The sequence below is a fragment of the Oryza brachyantha genome, chromosome 6, assembly GCF_000231095.2.
Source record: "Oryza brachyantha chromosome 6, ObraRS2, whole genome shotgun sequence".
Lineage (NCBI taxonomy): Eukaryota > Viridiplantae > Streptophyta > Magnoliopsida > Poales > Poaceae > Oryza > Oryza brachyantha.
The window spans coordinates 3,828,223-3,849,247 of record NC_023168.2 but is presented as its reverse complement, the minus strand read 5'-3'; the positions used below and the strand labels follow the sequence as shown (position 1 = coordinate 3,849,247).

The following is a 21,025-nucleotide window of genomic DNA, read 5'->3' as shown; positions in this document are numbered from 1 at the left end:
CTCATCATAAGCGCTTAATTAATAATTAGCTAGACAACGTCTTCCTGGACGGGATATGATGCCGGCACCCATGCAGAGACTGTACTCTTATATCACGAATAAACGCTACTCGATCGATCCGTGACTGTTTGTTTGGCCCTGTACGTGCAGTGTTTTGGTGAGTGGTTGCTTTTCAAAAATTGGATCTTTTCAGGTGTCTCGATCTTAATTATCTTGAAATAACGACTCAGAATCTTGATTTCGTCTTGACTCTTCAGATATATCTTCACGTTTTGCAGTTACTCAACTAATGCAACTTTCTGCCAATTTATAACTTTCCAGGGAGAAAACACCGAATCAAAATTACAGTTGGCTATTATATCTCGAAAATCTGCAAAGTTAACCATGATTCATCAGATGAAAAAAAAGAGGACATAATCATGATGGATTTAACATCCCAAGGCAAAAGAGTTTTGTACTGTCACTAAACTAAAGATGTAGATTCATGGAGTACGATTGAAGCAAGGCAAGGGCATGGCGCTTTAATGGCGGCTTTGCAAGTATGGTAGGATTGCAAAGGTAAAGCAAACGGCCGGGCAAAGCTCCCCAGCTAGCTACCGGTTTAGTGCCATGCGACGGTCCGAACTGTTCTTTAACAACCAGATTTTGGATCCATTGTTGATCTCTGGCCGCGTTTGTAGGTGGGGGTGATAAGTTAACTTATCCAACGCAGAAAACGTACTAATACATGATTAATTAATTATTAATTATTTTAAAAAATATAAAATAGATTAATATGATTTTTTAAAATAACTTTTCTATAGAAAATTTTTGCAAAAAATACACTGTTTAACAGTTCAGGAAGCATACGTGTGGAAAACGAGAGAGGTTAGTTAACTTATACCAAAAGGCTAACGCGACCTATATATATGCTTGCTTAACCGCTAAACAATACGTTTGGTGCAAAATAAATAAACAAAAGTTTTTCTATATAATATTTGTAAAACAAAATTTATAATTTATAATAGTTAATTCAACCGTTTATACTCTTAAATTGCTATAAGAAAATCAGATAACCTAAATATATAAATATCTTATGGCTTTCAAGCAGAGACAGTGATACATAAATTTAGTGGTAAAAGGAGCTCAGGGGAGGCCTATATGTTTGGGATCTAGATATGGGCTCGTGTGATGATGGAGCTAGCTGTGCTGCACCATAGCCGGGTGACCTCTGATCTGTGATCGATGGATCCATGGCTAGCTTTAAAGCGAGAAGTGGTGAACGATCGATCCATCGATCTCCCGCCGACGATGATCAAAAGATGGAAGGGAGTGATTGATTGGTTGATTGGCATTTTTTATGTAAAAGGTTAAATGAATATTTATAAATAAAAATAATTTGTGTACAAAATTTTTATACGAGTATTCTTGGTAATCTAAAAGCCAATGTTAGAAAATAAATAACGATGAAAAGGTCATAAAATTAACTTTAAACTTAAAATTTAAAATTTAAATTTTAGCTTATAAATATAAGCGAAAGAGCAAAGATGGAGTGGAAGAATCTTGTTGAGACAAAAAGTGAAGTTAATTACATGGAACGCACAATGCAGGCAGCAGAAATTAACGCAAATCAATACAGTACTGGTTAATTAGTTGTACACATCTAATTGTTTCGAGAATTAGGCTGCATTCAGATAGAGAGAAACAGTGCAGATTTTTTTCGTCAACTTTTGCGCTCCATCTTTCTAACGGCCAAAACGGCATGTGTTTTTTTTTAAAAAATATATATTAGTACCATTTTATCATCTATTTTAACTTTGAATTCGTTGATTTCATCACGTATATTATTAAATACCTATTGATAAATTAGGAAATCTTTCGTGTCCCATGCTTCAGCAAAAATTAGCAGTTTAATTCCCAGACGAGACGAAAGATGCCGGTGGTGACGAGAGCTTGCCAAATATTTGCAGGCGCCGCAGCGTGGGGCACCGGGTGACTGGGTGAGTATGGCCAGCGTACAGCTTGTGAAGGAAGAGGCGGGTACGCCGCGGACCCCCACGACCACTAGCCGCAGATCACCGAAAAAAATGATAAGCCAACGGGACGCGGCATTTGCAGTGCACTTTGCCGGCTCAACTTGGGGGGTGGGGCTGGGGACTCCTCCACAATCCACGTGCCGCTCCCCCCGTACGGAGCAGTACGTGCCTCGCTCGCTTTCCGCCGTCCCCGCGGGCGTCGGTGCCGGGCGCTGCGACGCCGACCTCGAGTGATAAACTGACTGGATTCGTGACCGTTTTCGCGTGCCGCGCGGCGCGCGGTTAGACGAGGCCAGTGTCACATCAGATATATAATGACACTAATTTAAAGTATTAAATATAGGCTAATAAAAAACTAATTTTACAAATGAGAGTTAATCCGCGAGACGAATTTTTTGAATCTAATTAATATATAATTAGCAAATGTTTACGGTAGCATCACATAGACTAATCATAGATTAGTTAGGCTCATTAGATTCGTCTCGCGAATTAGTCCAAAATTATGAATGAGTTTTTATTAATATTCTACGTTTACTATTTATAATAAGTGTCCAAACATCCGATGTGACTAGAAACAAACACCCCCTTAACTGTGTGCAAGTGTTAAGAGTAGCCGCTCTTTGGGATAGCACTCTTAACTTCTTGTTATTTCTGGACTTTTGCAAGCGTGAAATGTTCGTTTTGTCCACATTCATCTCATTCTCTAACCTCGTTGTCAGTGAAGACGACATTGTCTCTAGCAATGACCACGGCGACCCCTCGTCGTTCCTTGTCGAGCACAAGTTCAACTCCAGGATCGACCTCGTCAGGCCACCACCGCTACCGAAGATATACACGTACGTGTGGCTCTAGCCCACCACGTCAGAACCAGCGTGCCACCTTGCCCATAGACCATGCTCCCACAGAGGCGCATACACCCTATAGAGGCCACATGTGGTTTTGTTAAAAAGTGGAAGAGAGAGGAGAGAAAGACGAGGTCGCTCATCGCCACCCAAGCTCCATCTGCTGCTGGTCGGACTCGCTCCGCCACCGCCGAAGGTCAATTCGCCGCCGACATGGTCCACCCGCCGCCGCCGCCTAAGCTTCATCGTCAGGGAGACAAGAGGAGGGTGCAGGGGATCTAAGAGGGAAGAGAAAATCACAATGAGGAGGAGAAGGGTGGATGGTATTTGAGAGAGAAGAGAATATTGACTTGGGTAACAAAATATCATGGATATAGTAGTCTCCTAGCATCCTCATCCTAAGTGGTACCGTGAAACTACTTATAGGAGTGGTATGCACTATATATTCACTGGTAAAGAAATGATAGAGCAGAATAATGATAGGTGAAACGAACATTCCACGTTCCTGGAGCAACAAACGATCGTAAACATTCGATAAAGTGGTATTTAAAGAACAACCCTTAATTAACGGGGCCAAACGGTTAAATCACGCAACCGGGGGAGAGAGCGACGAGGCCGGCCGGCCGGCCAAAAGAACCGGCGGTACTGGTGACAGAAATGTGGATGCATGGATGGTTAATGCAAAGTTGACCTTGCGGGCAGCGGCTGTATGGACGTCATGTGGTGGCTCGCCGGGGAGGCGGGGACCATGCGCAAATTGCCCTCTCCGTCTCCAGCTTTTCGTTGCGGGGAGAGATGGGAGACGGAATGCAATGTGCCGCTGTGGCATGTGTGCAGCATGATACAGGCTCTCCTCCTGACGCAAATGCATACTACTCCATCCGAGCAAAAAGAGCATTTTCGAGTTTTCTAAGTTTGACGTTTGACCATCCGTCTTATTTAAAAAATTTATAAAAAAGTTTTAAAAAAATAGTCACACGTAAAGTACTAGTTATGTTTTATCATGTGATAACAATAAAAACATTAACCTTAAAAAAATTCAAATAAGATAAAGAATCAAAAATTCTATAGAAAAACTTAAAAATTTGTTTATTTTGGAAGAGGTTGTACTGTGATACTACACCCATGGAAACCTTTTCCCGGTTATGCAATGCATTCCAAGTTTACGATAGGTGTGTGTCAGGTGAGCCGGATTGGGCCTGTATTGGGCTTCAAGGGCCATGTAGGAGCTATCTAAGTTTTACTTAGTTTGGGCTTCAAATCTATATAAAGGCTTTGCCACAGCAATTTGGCTCGGCTCGGGCTTTTGGTGATCGATTAGCAGAATCACTTTTAGAGTAGTATAATAACAGACTATAATCTAGTATAAGTATATTCTAAGATGATAATAGATAAGAGAACAACAGCGGGGTATAGATTTGTAATCAGCTGTAGCACAGACTCTAAGACACATATGGATATGGCAGTTGTGGCCGGATATTAATGGTATAGTATATGACTATGGTATGAATTGTTTATTTTGAATAAGGCCATGTTTAGTTTCCAAAAAATTTTGCCCCAAAACATCACATCGTATCTTTGAATATCTAAATAGAGCATTAAATATAGATAAAATAAAAAACTAATTGCACAGTTACGGGAGATTTTTTGAGCATAATTAGTCCATGATTAGTCATAAGTGCTACATTAACCATCATACGCTAACGACGGATTAATTAGGCTCAAAAGATTCGTCTCATGGTTTCTAGGCGAGCCGTGAAATTCGTTTTTCTATTCGTGTCTAAAAACCCCTTTTGACATCCGATCAAACGTCTGACGTAACACCCAAAAATTTTCATTTCCCCAACTAAACACCTCTTAAGACGAATGGTTAAACGTTGCAACCAAAAAATCAAACATATTACATTATGAAATAGAGAACATATTACATTATGAAATAGAGGTAGTATATAACGAGCATAAACGAAAAAACAAATATCATTGGCCTTCAAGTTCCAGTCCAATTAATTTAGTACTCTATGTACAAAGCCAAACTACTACATCGTAATTAAGCAGCAGACCAGTGCACAACACACATCTACGACCGATTTATATCTTTTTCCACTATGTTTTGAAGAATTCCTAGTTGATAATAGTCATGAAGGATGCATAATAAGTATGTGGCATCAGCTAATAATCAATCAAGGTCAGGCCCGCGCTGTGGCAGTACCGGCGCCGATCGACGAGCCGCCGTCCTCGGGGACGCCGACGGGGTCGTCGGAGAGCGCCGCCAGGAAGCGGCGGACGCTCATGCTCCGCATCGGCCGGAAGCTGAGGGACCTCGCCGCCCTCTCCGGGGAGAAGACGCCCGACGACTTGCGCAGGATGAGGTACACCAGCGCCTGCACCAGCGCGAACACGGCCACCTTGCCCAGCGCCGCGGCGAGCTCCGGCGAGACGTAAGCCTCCGCCTCCGCCACCGCCATGGCGACCACTGCTGCTAGCTTACTCCACCGATCAGCCGGCTCGACGACGATGCCCTGGAGTGTAGCAGACCAATCGCTCTAGTCTACAGAGCTTAAGATCGATCGATCTCGAGAGAGAGAGAGAGAGAGAGAGAGAGAGAATGAGAAATTGAGAATGACTTCTTGTTCGATTTGGTCGAGTTCTTGGGTTTTGGTTTATATAGAGCTTGAGCTATCCTTGGTGACGGTGTCATTGGATTGGAGCGAGGCTTGCACGCAACCGGTGAAGTGTGCTGGATTCCAGAATCCAGATGATATACGCGGTTCTTGGCTTCGGTTTGTTGTGCTGAGGCTATGATAGAAGGAAAAGGAGATGCAACTGTGCAAGACTGCACGTTTTGTTACGTTATCTGAAGTACTTCAGCAAGGGTCTTCCCTGTCTTCAACATAAATGGTCATGATTCTCTGTCAGAGTTCAGTTAACCTCAGTTAAATCTCTGTCTGAACGTGCATAATCTGTATCGTGGTTGCTACTAGCTTGCAGTACAAGGACCAGAGGCAGTCCAAAAAGTTGGATCATGATTTAGTGCTTTTCGGTTTGGGAAACCCATAAGAAAGAGGTGAGGGGATAAGAATTTACATTGGGGATCATGATTTACATTGTGGCTTACCGTTAACCCTTACTCAAAAGGAAGCTGAAATTAGCAAAGTGGATGAGATCTATTTTTGAGCCTAGCTTTTTCTTGTGTTTTCTGGAGAATGAAAAAGAAAACCAACAGCAGGAAGGACACCGGACAACGTGAGTTCAGTTCACGTGGCGGCCAGGCGCTTATCTGGACGCGGTTCCAAGGCAAGTTAGCTCTTGCAAGCCAAGCAAGTGAGCAGTGGATCATAACGTCAGTGTCATGCTTGCTTGTTGAGTGAGCCCTTTGTATGAATCAGCTACATAGCGTCTGCATTTCTTCTAGCCAGGAGAGATGGATATCCGGCCAGATTTCAGATAATCTTCGTGTCTTGCTTTATGAAAAAGTGGTCGGTTAACTGCTCAAGTCATGCCAGATTCTAATAATAATGATTTTCCAGCAGTCATACACACATACGACGCTTTGGCCGAGTGGTTAAGGCGTGTGCCTGCTAAGTACATGGGGTTTCCCCGCGAGAGTTCGAATCTCTCAGGCGTCGTTCCTTTTTTTTTTTTGGAATTGCAGAAAAAGTCTGTAATACTTTATCAGGCTCTTCTGTTCACTATATTTGTTTTTTGAGATTTCCGACGAAAACAAGAAACGCTTTATACGGAGATAATTTGTACTAATAAGTGAAACCATAATGTCATTTCAACTTTTGCCTCTTTAAGAAAACAAAATTAATGAATATTTACCAAATTACTACATTTGAACGCTTTACTAGAGAATAATTTCGATTGATAAATGAACTACCATGGCATTTGAACTTTTGACGCTTAAAAAAAATATTGGTGGATATTTACCAAATTATATATAAACTTTTGCCTCTTTTTTTGCGAAAGAAGATTCATGGATATTTACCAAATTTAAATTACCAGGCAGTCCCTTCTATTCACTAGATATTCACCGCATATTTTATCGCTAAGAACATATATATAAATTTTATTTACAAATTATGTTTGCTTATAAATATTTTATGAAAAGTCCAAACAATCATCCTACTGCACATGCATGTGGTGATAGACTTATAGTTGTATTTTACTTTTGAATTTGCTTTAATACGGCAATTATCTCGAAGATAATCACTTTCGACAAGTATCATGTACATTACTGTACTGTTCTTAATGAGAATGTGAACATCTCCACAAAATATACAGAGCACATAGACAACATATAATTGTCCTTTATGGCTGCTTCATATTTACAAGATACAGAGCAACAGAAGGTTACACAAAAAAAGTAGGAAAAATAAATAAATATACAACAGGAGCTCAATATGTATGAGCAATGCTAATTGGGTAACTACCTGTAGGTACACTTCCTCTATAAATAACGTTTGAACTAGTACCACTGCCAAAACTAGTTACAGGTTACAAGTAGTGCAGGCTGTTTGTGACTTCCATTTCCAAGTTGCTCATACACCTCGATCTCTTAAAAATTTGGGCCTAGCTGAATCATTCATTAGACTTGAACAATGTAGTCGGGGCTTGGGAGGTTGAGCGGCCTCTCCGATCTCCATAACAAGGTCCTTGGGCTATTGCCCTCAAACACCTCCTCTTGTTGCCATGGATTCATGATTCACTTTAACATACACGTTTCTAATGATTTACAAGGTATTTGGCTTGCCAGATTTTACCAGCTTCGCTTTGAGCTCTGCATTCTCCCTTTGCAACCGTTCAAGCTCAGACTTCAGCATAGCATTGTCATGTCGAAGCCGTTCTACTTCCCCTTCAAAAGTCATACCTTCTCCCTAAAAACAGAACAAAACAAAAGAGGGTAGTAATGTCTGCACTCGTGCGAAAAACAACATAGGTTGATTAAACTAAACAGCTCACCATGTCGGTATCACTTACATTGTCCTCTTGTTTAGTCAGAGGTAAAGACGGAAGCTGCCCAGTGTAAGGAGCACCAAGCAAGACCTCCCTTATGACATCATGTGCTGCCAGGCCGTCAATTCCCATGTTCTCATAACTCCAAAATGCACCTAAGGTTCCCAAGAACCCCTCATGACATAGAAATGTTGTTTGAACTTGGCCTTTGGACCTAGGAGCAAGCACAAAAGGATTCACACAACTGGTAACAAGACATATTGAACCGAGCATTAGAGTGTTGCTGGATAGCCAACTGAACAGGAACTTCCTCACCAATACTTGAGGGAACGAGAAATCTTGTCCATAGTTTTCTCATGGCCACAGACATAAGCACCTCGGAAGAAAATTCTCTTCAGACCAGAAAGATTAGCCACAAAGTAGGCTATCTAAAGGAGAAACAAAATAAGGTTAGCATGTTATTGGTGAATGGCACATAGTAAATCGGATATCTGAAAATACCTGCCCAATGTTGTAGGTGAAAGAATTCAATAGAGCTGCCGCAAGATCCTCCACTTTGTATTCTGCAAGTCTACTTGAACTCACTTTTCCAAAGCTAGCAGCAGTAGTAGATGCAGGAAGACCAATCTAAGGTAAAGAACATCAAGAATCAGTGGACATTGTTAATTTCAATCACAAGATTAATGTAACCAAAAAATCACTAAAGTCAAATTACATATTTACATAGAAATAAAATTGTGGGCAGTAAAAACATATGCTATCATTTGCTAACCGGCATACAGATATCCCACCAAAGTACTTGAGATACCCACAAAGGGTTTTAAAACATTGTATTTTTAGTAATCTAGTTGTTTAATTTTGTATGATTTCACACAGGACGTTTCACACACAAAAAAGACTCCCTTTCAGAGTATGGGTATATACCTTTGGGTAACCATGCTCCCCATATATGTCACCAACAGTCAAATCAACAGCTAAATTATTGCCTCTCTGGCTCAACTCCAAGAATTCATCATAACTAACAAAGAATTGTGGTTAATCATTATGAAATAAAATCCTTATATAACTATGAGTAAACAACGCATAATGGATGCTGAATAGTACCTTGAACAACCAGTCAGAAGCCTCGCAAGACCAAGGATAGTGCCCCCACCTAGGTGGGATCCGATAATTCGCTCAAACTTCCCATTACCAATTACCTGCCTCACAAAACAGTGGCTCTGTTAACAATTGTCCTGTAAATAAAATGCTAAATGCAATGAGAAGCTGTGTATTGGCAAACCTCTATCATGCTGACACCTGATCCAATATTAACAAGGAGATAAGGAAATATGTTGCCGTCATTATGTTCACCTGTTGATGTCCCATCAACAGGTACTGCTGACTCATGGATGTTCTCCTAGACAGATAAAATGCACAGGAAAAACCCACGTTTGAGCTTGGAATTATAGAGTATCCTAATCATACAAACATATTTTTTGAGGGTCGAATTGCTAATTTGCACATGCATGTGATGTTTATTTCTACTTTTTGCTTTTGCCTCATTTATGGTATAAGATACTTTGAAATGCAAGTAAAACCTATTGCAAAATTCGAACAGTTTCCGAAGGATATCAATCACAAATGACCTGATGCAGACAACACAAGCTTGTGAATTACTTTAGAATTTGTGTAATTCGTGTCTAGTACATAAGCTTTCCTTAGATAAAACATAAAAAGTGAGAGCCAAGTTTGTTTTCTTTCTTTTCAAGTGGCAGAACAATGATAAACACAGCCAAAGTATTTTTTTCTTACCTCCTCTTTTGTTTCCTCAAAGTTTGTAATTTTATCTCCAGGATCACCATAACTCATCAAGGCACCAAGAGCTCCTAAATACCCTTCATGTTGCAAGAAGACAGCTTGCATTTGACCCTGCGACCTGAATAACCAACCTCACATATTAATATTGTTTTTAACAAAGATACGAACAATAAAGAGTAAAAAGGAAGCATGAATTCAGTGAGAAAAATGAAGCATGAATAAACCCAAAGGAATTTGTTGAAGAATATTTATAATGGCAATGAAAGTAATAAGTCCAAAAAAATGGAATACGGCAATTATGAATATACAGTTTTCTATACCTGTTGTGAATTTTTTTTACATCCACATTGATACACTTAAAATTTAGAGATGTTAAGTAATTACCAGAAGTCAATTGCATAAGAAATATTTTCCATCGTGCTTTTATGTCCACGTATATAAGATCCACCAAAGAAAACTCTTCTGAGACCCAAGATTGATGCAACAAGGAAAGAAATCTGAAGGACAAATACCATGATTATCCAACCAAAACCAATAACTGAAAATACAGTAACCAATAGAATAGCAGCATAAAGTGAAAGGTAAACAAGAGTTGTTCCTGGTAAAGTTTTACCAGCAGATATTTTGCCTAGACTGCTTTCTGCTGAAGCATTCTTAAATTCGACATGTTTCTTTTATCCCTGCCTAGATTCAGAAGAAAGTATTGGCTACTGTGCTTTTCTTACTCCAAACTATAACTGCATATTGCCAGGTAATTTCTTTCAAGGATGTGATGCTAACTAGTACAGCTGTACCATAGATGCAAACTACTAATTAAGTAGCCAAAAGAGTTAACTAAGCTCCTCTGTCTTACATTACCCCCTCCCAACATAATAATCTATAGTAACTTAAATAACATGAAGAAAGGTTGAACAAAAACTCACTTGTGCAATATTATAGGTAAAGGCACTCAACAATGTGGATGCTAGATCTTCAGGTCTGTAGTCTGTTAATTTTTTCTTAGAAGTAATAACTTTCCCAAAGCTAGAAGCAAGAGTTGAAGTTGAAAGTCCTTGCTGGAACAAAGAAGGATTAATCGATCATCCATAAGGACAAAATATTCAATGATGAATTGAAAAAATGGATCAACACTTCGAGACTTAGAAGATCAGTAGGAAGATAAATATTAATTAATAATTATAATATCACAGCAGTCATACTGCCTTGTTATGATGCTAAAATGATAAGTCTATGTATACAAATCAAAGCAATTCAAGCTTGGCAGAGTTATCCTGCATGCAGAAGCACAACTGGCCTACCAGAACTAAAATAAAAGAAACAAGTACAAAGTGAAAATTGAAGTTGCAAGAAAAGAGGAACTGGTTAATCAAATAAAACAAGAAAAGGGTAACGGCAAACCTTCTGGCAAACAAGTTCCCCGCATATATCCTTCACGATTAGATCAAGAACAAAATTGTCCCCTTTCTGGCTTAATTGCAAGAACTCGTCATAACTAAGAGAATTATACCATATCAGTAAGGTAAAAAAACAGCCAAGATAATATATGACATAAATGAATGGGGATTACCTCTTACATCCTGTTAAAAGTTTTGCTAAACCAAACATTGTTCCGCCACCAATATGTGTTCCAGTTACCCTTTCAAATTTCTTATTTCCAGTTACCTACATTAAACTTGATAAAGACACATTTATATGAGCTGCATTATGTGGTATTTCCATACAGGTATCATGAGGAAGAAGTGCAACCTTTAATATGCTAACTCCAGAGCCAATGTTGACAAGAAGGTAAGGAAACAAGTTATTTGGAGAAATATCAATAGAACTTCTCTTTCCATTCATGTGTGTGAAGGCCGCTCCAGGAATGTTCTGCAAGAAAGTGTCAGTTTAACGGAAAGAAATATCTAAGAAATAAAAATCAGAACATATAGATGATAAGTTGCCTTCAATATTCTCAAGAATTTGGTGGTCCCAATCAAAATACAAACCGAGTATGAGAATCTATTGAGTGGTCAAGGTGCATATGACTGACCTGTAACAAAAAGTTTGCTCCAGAAACAACACTATCCATTTCATCAACCTTGTCAAGGAAAACTCCTAATTTCTCGCGAAAATCTTCAGTAAATTTATATGCTCCACCACCTGAGGCCTGCAGATAGTATGGATCAAATTAAATCCTATTCAGGTCAACAAATAAAAACACTGATGGTAATATCATGTATGTTAAACCAATAAGTTAGGCTGCAAGAGAAAAGCAAAATGACAATCATATATTCAACTATGTTACAAGTCTTCAGACAAAGGTGTACATTAAATGCTCAAAAAGCTATATGATGTATTGATACCATGCCAAGGAGGACAGCCCAAATTCTACATTCCGCTGCTTGGGGATACTGTAAAGTTGTTTCTGTAACTCTTTTATGAGTTGACAGTCCAACTATGTGAACTAATTAATTTTACGTCTGTAATTTTTGCATTCCACCGAAAAAATCATGATTTCAATGGATTGTAGCAGCAACATCCAATCATATACTCTCTTTCTTCCAAAATATAATCATTTCTAGGATTCAAATTTTATACCACAATATAAACATTTCTGCACAGATTCCTATGATTTCAATCATTTCAATGATTCCAAAGCCAATCGAATGTTTAGAAAGGGAATATAATCATTTCAAAATTCAAAAATTGACCACTGAAATGGCTAAAAGGGAATCTTTTTACATCTCTTTAGTCTATACGAAACAACCTAGAAATGCTTATATTTTAGAACAGGGGTAGTATGATACTAGTAAATTATTGAACACTATACAAAGTCCATGATACATCCATTATTACTAGTGAGCAATTATGAAGACATTCAAAGATCTTAATTTTTTTTAAAAAAAATGGGTACAGTAAGAGGTAAAACATTCACATGATCATGCAAATAAATAAATATATAGGAACAGCAGACTGCCGGAATGGTCTCCACTTGCATTGATATCTTGATTTTCAAGGCCACTAATACATAGTGAAAGAAAAAACATACCTTCAATGTCATATTTTCTTTGCTTGAACCCATAGCTGACCCTGTCATTGAAAAGAAAAATACAATTTAGCTCGCAACAGATAGTTGCAATACATTTTTTTTCAGAAACACAGATGGCTCCAGTATCAGACATTGCAATTCTGATTGCAGTAAAAAACAGTCATATACCAGTTTTTTTTTCCCACACGGGTATGATGGAGTGAAACACTTGGGACGGCATTGGCCGTGTCCAACAGCCACAGGTAGCTTGTTGTGTTTATCATAAGGAGTTACAGATAACAGAGATTCTCAAATGTACTGAGCTAAAGCCCACCTACATACTATTCCCTCCGTCCCAAAATATCGCAATCTAGTAAAGGACACCACCTAATACCACGAGTATGAACTGAGCAGTTAACGACTCTTCCTCAATTCCAACGCCAGTTACTATCAATTTTTGAGTCTCAACGACCGTCCAGCTCTGCAACCAAAAGAGCTAGTACTAGAATCGATAGAAATTCAGCCGCAACACTTACCATTGCAGCGGACGAGCCCCTGCGCCCTGATGAAGTCGAAGCACTCCTGGAGCCGCCGCCTCTCGAACTTGGCGAACCGCAGCTCCGCGCCCGCCCCGCCGCCGCAGCTCGCCGTGTACACCAGCTTTATCAGAGTCCCTGCGACCACCCACCACCCCCGGAGTTCATTCACCACGGCCATCGCGCGCGCGCGAGAGAGAGAGAGACAGAGAGAGCGCACGCACGCACGTACCTCCGATGTCGAGCGCGAGGAGCGGGGGCGCGGCGGGCTGGCGGGGGAGGTACACGGGCGGGCTGCCGCAGTCGGCGGCGGCGGGGTCGCCGCGGATCTCCGCGCCGGAGAGGTCCACCCGCAGCCCACCCATCGGTGTCTGTCACCCTCACCCTCACGGCCGCCTCACCGGGATCGCATTTGCCGCGCCGCCTCGGGGTTGACTGGTCGCCGGCGGCGGAGACGGAAGCGGGAGATCGTGGTAAGCTCGCGGAGGGGAGGGAGAGGAGTAGTTGGTGGGTTGGTGGCGGCGTTGTGGATGAGAATAGGGAGCGCGTGCAGCTTGTTCGATTTCGGATTTTTTTTTTTTTGCCGGAAAATTTCCAGCTCGTCTTTGCGACTGGCACGTAGAAACACATGTATGGCTTTATAGTAATATTATCTCCGGGTTTCTAATTGACGCGGTTAGTTTAACCATTTTATCTTATTTAAAATTTTGATATAAATATATAAAATTATAAATCATGTTTAAAGTTACTTTAGTAATAACTTAAATCATAACAAAATAATTTATAATTATATATTTTTTAAATAAGATAAATAATCAAATGTAAAACCAAAAGTTAACGACGTCAATCGAAAAAAAAGGCGGAGGGAGTATATGGTTACGCTATTTTGTATTTAGGCATAAGATGTATTTTGTGTTTGTTCGGATTGATACAATTTTTTGCCCTATCAGAGTATTGGTAGTATCAAATTTAGTCAAGTATATTTTACTAGCCAAGAGCATCATGTGCGTTGTAACGGATTTTCTTAATAATTAACTAAGAGTTTTAAGTGTTACTTTAAATCAAGATAACAAAAGCATATATTAATAGAAATATAGAGCTGACATTGTCCCATGCTCCTCCATTGTTCAAAGATCAAACAAATGGGGGAGTTGGTTTTAGAGAATACTCACATTCTCCTTAGTGCATTTGATGTGGTGATGTTGACAGACTTATCATAACCACTAATATTTTTTAAAGTACTATAGATGCTACTATGTGTAAAATTTAGTGGCAAACCAAATATACATGTGTTATTATTAAAGTCCAAGATTTTGGTAAGGTAAAATATGGCTTCAATGCTAACAAGCCCTTTGTTTTATCATAGATTTCACCAATAATGATTTTATTACTGTCCCGTCCTAATATACGAGGTACTATTTTGGATATGCATTTTATAAGGAAAATCATTTATATTTCCTATTTATAAGTTACTTTGATTTTGACCTAACATAAATATCTTTATGCCTGATAAAGTTTATAAAAATATAGTATAAATTTTAAATCAAAATGAATATACTATAAAAAATATGCAATGATAGATTTGAAGAAAATAATTTCACATCTAATATTTTAGATGTTACTACATTTTTTATAAAAAAAATTGATCAAATTTAAAGAGATTTGACTTAAAACAAATTCAAACTGACTATCATGTGAAATGTAAGACCGCATTTTGGAATGTAACTAGTAGAATGTAATTTTTGTGATGCAAAATTGATATCATTATATATAATTCAAAAGTTTTTTCATTATATTTTTGTGTCACATAAATGCTATCTCTATCTCTTGACATTAGCCAATCTGCTACGCTAGTTCTAGGTCGCCAGTTTTGTTCGTGCCACAACAAGAGGAACAAAAGAAATGAAAGTGAAATGTTAGTCTAATTTTTTTCCAAGGGGCGATCTTTTGGCTTTTGGAGAGAAAAAGTCAAATGCTATTTATAAACAAAAAATGTATTAATTAAAATTTTATATACGTGTTATCAGTGATTAAAAACAAGGCTAAAAAATAAACTATAAAAACCCCATAACTTTAAATTTAAGATTGAAGATTTAAATTTTGACTTATAAGTTATAAGCACAAACATAAGCGTGTGAATCTTTATCCATGACAGGTCAGCACGAGTGCCTCATAAGTCATCGCTTACGTAAACGACCAGAAGAGAGGGTTCGTATTCTCCATAGAAAAAACTTACATATAATCAGTTCAATTTCTTCGTGTTACTATAAATGAAAACGTACAGTCGGATGTAGATGTAGACGCCTGATCAACATCAATTTCTCGAATGCTTATCCAAAATTGATGTACACATATGTTTGAGAGGGGATTATATTCTCATCCATTCTCTCCTCTTCCGTACAAATTACAATTCCTCTGCTAATCCATCTTGTATGCATGATGGCTTATTTGGTGGGTAACCTGAACTAGTCCTTTGTGGTTTAGAGATGGCCTATTTAGTCACAAGAAAAACTACTACAAATGTTGCAAGCAAAAAGAAAAAAAAAAGGACATACATTGATTGTCAAGGTTTTCCACATTAATAAGAGGAGGCATCTAAATTCAAAAAATAAATAATAAGAGGAGGCGTCGTATTTAATAGAAAATCTCCTCAAAAATACGTTAGATGTAATACCACATCTACACTCATTCCAAAACAAAAGCACCTTTACAATAGAGTTATATCAAACATTCTAAATTTTAATTATAAATAAAAAGATCGATCATGTAAAAATGATTTTACAAGATTTATTATTAAAGAAACTAAAGTAACAACTCAAAGAATATATTAAAATATAATAACATCATATAACATATATTTTATATTTTAAGACAGGAGTGGAGTACGATATAATATAACTTTAGTGTAATTATAAGGTAACTAGCGAAGCGTAGAATTACAAATGTAAATAAGATGCATCTTGCACGTAAATTAAATGTCATATCTCGGTGAAAGCGGTATGTGCACCTTATTACAAGGTTGAGGGCCGTTCGATTGTTTATTTGCCCGTGCACGAAAAGATTTAAGGCATGATTCTGCTTTATCTGATTTTTCAAATATATAAATATAGATTTAAAAGTCACGATAAACTCTTCGTTCCGTTTCCGTACGGGAGGAAAGGACGGCCCCGAGAGCTCACAAACATGTGGCCTCCCAAACTTGCCAACGAGTTCTGCGTTATGCGTGCACGCCAAAGAAACGCAGGTTTGGTTCATGTGCTGCGTTCGTGCTCGCTCCTCCTCCAGGACGGCCGGCTAACCAACCAACAGCAGCTGAGCTAGCAACCACCGCATAATTAATCGATCGAGCGTGGAATTCGATTGGGATCGGGCGGGCGTCACCGTCGTCGCCCATACGTGATGGGGGAGATCGGATCGCACGCGCGGTTTCACTGCGAGAGAATGTGAATCGCGCGGGGGGAGAAGAGAAGGAAAGGGCACGGACGGTCGTTGTGCGGTCTCGTTGGAGCATCTCTCTACCTTCTAGTGCTCGATGTGTCTCCCAAAGCCAAATGGCTTCGTCCTGCCGCATGCACCAGATAACACCGAAGTCATCCTAATACCAACAGGTAATGATGATAACATAACACCCCTCTGCTTGTTGAGCGTGATCGGGCATCACCAGGAACCATATGGGAGGTTCCTTTTCCGCCTGGACTACTTCCCGCCAGCTGTAGGGACCCTGTTCCTATATCGATGATATAGAGTTTGTGGAATTTAACTAGATCTCTTGGAGTGCATGAGAAATATGAGTTTTCTTTCTAACTAGCCATAAAATCATCTGGCTAGTCTTTTGGAGATATTTATAGGGTATCCACTAAAAGGAATAGTAAGTGATGAATGCAACTCTTATAACAAGTAGCAAGATTGTGTTCCTTTTGTCGATGGAGAATAAAAGGTGAAAGAATATCTAACTTTTGTTACAACTATTTAATGGTATAAATAATAAATTTAACCACCACAAAATTAAAAATCTATTTAAAAAGATGATAAAACGAACTTCTACTAAAAACGTTTACAAAATGTACTGTTTTGTTTAATAGTTGAGAAAATGTACGTGTAAAAACCGATAAAAAGACTATGTATAATTTGTCAAAAGAATACAGCCTAAACAAGAAATATCAGGCAACAGTCCAACAACATGGTAGGAACGAATAAAAAACATTGATTATCTCGTTTGTCTTTGATCCTATCTCTTCATACTGATGCATGTATCAAAATATTATATTCTCACAGGAATTACTTTATTGGCTTCTTATTCAATGTGAGATTTTTAATAACAAATACCTTTTTTTTTGGTTACATCTCATCTTATTTCCTAGTCGGTAAAGATACATGGAAGATCTCCTTAACAAATAGAGGGATGACAGCTGGGGCAGCAGCTACACCACAGTAGCATGAACTAACAAATTTTTTTAATAAATAATTTTATTACTAAACCTCAAGGAAAAATATTGTTCCTAACATAGTAGGACAATGCTGCCACGCAGAGTAGTTGGCGTGACAAACGTTGTCTTGGCAGACCAGTGACGGTAATATGGCAGCCAGCCAACTTGGCATGCAACTTTTTTTGCCACGCTACGAGGGGTGGCGTGACAAAAAATGTTCAGACAGTAAAAATATTTTACTCTGAGGATTAGTAATAAAATTATTTATTAAAAAAGTTTAAGAAATAGAAAAAAATCAGAAATCATGTGAAAACGGTGCGAATACTCCTACTGTTTCCGCTAAAACAATATTTTATCTATTCTATATTATATGTCATTTTAACTTTATCTTAGATTTAACCAAGTTCATATAAAAATATATTAACATTCATACCACCAAATTATTTATATTGAATCCACAGTTGAATATATTTTATAATATATTTATTTTGTTTTAAAAATATAGCTATATATTTTTATAAACTTGTCAAACTTGAAAATGCCTCACTTACACAAACCTAAAGTAACTCATAGTACGAAATGAAATGGGGGAGTACAAAAAAGATATCTTTGTCTAACTTTTCCAATTATACAGTTTAAATTCTCTAATTTCTGTCAGCCCCATATCCACCGCTTCCCCCAAAAAAAAACCACAAAAAATAAGTTGTTTCTTAAAAAAAAAACGTTACGTTTCGTTTATATATATCGATAGACCTATTGCGCGGCTACAGTAGCAATGAGACCATCTCGGTCTCTCGGATGGTGTTGCGCTGCGCTCGGGGGCACCTGGGCCTCATCTGCCGCGCGCATCCATCATTCACCGGCGCGCGCATCAGCCCGCAGATTTCGGTCCAAAACGTCTCCGCTCGCGCAATACCAGCCCAGCGGCGTATCAGCCTGCACAAATCGGCGTATCGGCCTGCACAAATCGTTTTCACTTCTATCTCATGCTCTCATCTCTCTCTCTTCCTCCTCCTCTTCTCACCCTGGTTGGGACGGGAGTGGCGGCACACTGGAGGCGGCGTTCGGGCGGGCTGATGGCGGAGCCGGACGGGGGCGACGACGGCCAAGGTGGCGGCGGCTTGTGGCGGAGCCGGGCGAGCGGGGGCGATCGAGCAGCAGCCGGTGGGCGACGGCGGTGTGCGGCGGCCCGTCCAGGCGGCTCGCGTCGGGGGCGTCTCTGTCGCGTTCCGTCGCAGTCTCTGATGTGGGTGCGGCAACGACGCGTCAATGCCTCGTCGCGGGTGCGGAGGCTGCACGCGAACATGGCGTCCCCGCGCGACCTGGTCGTCGGTGCCGTTCTGCGATATGACGTGTGTTGGATTAAGTCTTGTGCTCAACATTTTGTTTTCTATTAGCTTGCATGTAGCTTCAGTCACGGTGGTGAGGCCAAGTCAGTACATGGCAAAGTGCAAGAAGTTCTTCAGTCCTGATCAAAGGCAACGATGTGATTTCATGCCAAAAGAATAGGTCCCGAGTAATGGAATCTTGCATGGCATCTACGTGTTGTGCATGCTAGGAGATGTGGCGTAAGACTCGTTTCCGTGGCTATCAGTTAAGTATGTGATATTGTGATTAGTTTACTTGTATGGTAATTAACTTTACTTTCGGCCAAGTGATTGGCTGGGTGTAATCTTATCTCTCTATATAAATGAAAACCAGGCAACAGCCGCAGGGTGGCTACTGTGCGACACTAGTTTGTCAACCAAAACTATTCGTTCGCCACCGCCCATGCCCCAGCCTCCAGATGTGCATGCAAAAGCGATCAATCGCGTCCAGCTTCGGTGGCTGCACGTACATCGATGACCAGCCGGATCTCGCCGTCGTCGTTGATGTAGCTAGTGCAAATGATTGCCTCCGAGAGCGGGGCCGCAAACCACAGAAAGGATGACAGCTCAAAGCCGCTCGTACGACGGTAGAGACACCCCCGACGTGAGCCGCCTGGACGGGCCGCTGCACACCGCCGTCACCCACCCGGCCGCTGCTCGATTGCCCCCGCTTGCCCGGCTCCGCCACAAGCCACCGCCACCTTGGCCGTCGTCGCCCCCGTCCGGCTCCGCCACCAGCCCCGCCCGACTGGCGCCTCTAGTATGCCACCACTCCCGCCCCAACCAGGGTGAGAAGAGGAGGAAGAGAGAGAGATGAGAGCACGGGAGAGAAGTGAAAAAGAAAAGAAGGAAATAGAAAAAAACCAAAAAAAACCTGACATGGGGACCTATCGTATGCCACATCAGTAAAACCGGTCAAAAATTGAGTCAATACTGCCGAGGGACCTTTTTGAACGGTTTAGGTAAGTTTAAGGATATTAAGGGTACACATTTCTGGTTTTACGGTTAAATGACCTGAAACAAACTCGGCGTTAAGTTGAGGGACCGCAAGTGAACTTTTTCCCGTGACCACCTGGTGAAGCGTACGTACGCACGGGCGCCGGCAGAGAATTTAGCCCGTTAGCCGTATCGATTGGGCCATTCCGGGCGGCGGTATGAGGTTTGCAGGTGCGACCACGCGCAGGCGTAACGTGAGAGGCTCAGTACATTGTACACACCGTCGTTCACTACCAAATCCCGGAGAGATCGAATGATTTTAAGGTACGAGCCCCCACATGATAATGGACCATTTTTATTCATTCATTTCTTTGTGTACATTAATTATTATAGTCAGGTAGTAGTACTACTACTCCTGCGGTCCTGCCTATGGGGACGGATATATTGGAAAATAACTTTTAAGACAGAACTCTAGTCTCTCTTTATGTCATCAAAATATATTTAAATAGATTAACGAAATAAGTACTCTCGATACAAAATTTCACTTCACGATTTCATATGGTAATGTATCAGTTAATTATTGTATACAAGTGACCAATAGGAGTTGGTTAAATGTATGGAGATAAAACAAGTTATTTGCAGTGGAGTTTTCAATTTGGTTTCATACTCAAGGTAATTGTGTACACCAAATTTTATCTCCATCGAACTCAACTCATCTTTCCTTTTTTTTATCAAATTTAACTCATCTTTCTCACCATAAAATCCATGCCGCATCAATGTATTTTGCCTATGTAGCATGCCATTTAATAATATTGGAATCCGCATAAAACCCTCACCGACACTGATCTTATGATTAAAAAAATTAGTGAGGGTTTCATACTCAAGATAAAACATGTCTAGAATTGGTAGTTGGGGCTCGAGACCTCACCCATATTAAATCTCTTCATGACTATGAAAGTAACTTAGCTTTTGACTTGATTTATTTACATGTATTTGATGTGTAATAATAACTTGGGTTGTATTATATCAAGAGAGAGACTAATTATCCTGAGTCATTACACACCTAAAGTGGAATATCTGGGATCAGGGTGGCACGTGTGGTGAGAGCCCCACATTGAATCATCAGCGCAGAAAGCAGC

At 40.0% G+C, this 21,025-nt stretch overlaps 2 protein-coding genes and 1 non-coding gene across 3 annotated transcripts; 1 reads left to right on the top strand and 2 right to left on the bottom strand.

Moving 5' to 3' along the window:
* Positions 1 to 4,772: 4,772 nt before the first annotated feature.
* On the bottom strand, positions 4,773 to 5,523 carry LOC107304429. Its single transcript, XM_015838497.2, has one exon. The coding sequence runs from the start codon at positions 5,320 to 5,322 to the stop codon at positions 5,044 to 5,046; it is 279 nt and encodes a 92-aa protein (XP_015693983.1). The 5' UTR covers positions 5,323 to 5,523; the 3' UTR covers positions 4,773 to 5,043.
* An 878-nt stretch (positions 5,524 to 6,401) lies between these two features.
* On the top strand, positions 6,402 to 6,483 carry TRNAS-GCU. The gene has a single exon. It is a non-coding gene; the product is annotated as a tRNA-Ser (tRNA).
* A 552-nt stretch (positions 6,484 to 7,035) lies between these two features.
* Positions 7,036 to 13,746, bottom strand: LOC102710793 (pantothenate kinase 1). The gene is made up of 17 exons (XM_006656685.3): positions 13,389 to 13,746; positions 13,157 to 13,294; positions 12,642 to 12,682; positions 11,643 to 11,759; positions 11,360 to 11,479; positions 11,181 to 11,275; positions 11,012 to 11,105; positions 10,537 to 10,668; positions 9,998 to 10,110; positions 9,608 to 9,731; positions 9,096 to 9,212; positions 8,918 to 9,012; positions 8,738 to 8,831; positions 8,315 to 8,440; positions 8,129 to 8,241; positions 7,838 to 8,027; positions 7,036 to 7,734 (listed from the first exon to the last, which is right to left on the bottom strand). The coding sequence occupies exons 1-17, from the start codon at positions 13,519 to 13,521 to the stop codon at positions 7,591 to 7,593; spliced, it is 1,986 nt and encodes a 661-aa protein (XP_006656748.3). The 5' UTR covers positions 13,522 to 13,746; the 3' UTR covers positions 7,036 to 7,590.
* Positions 13,747 to 21,025: the final 7,279 nt, after the last annotated feature.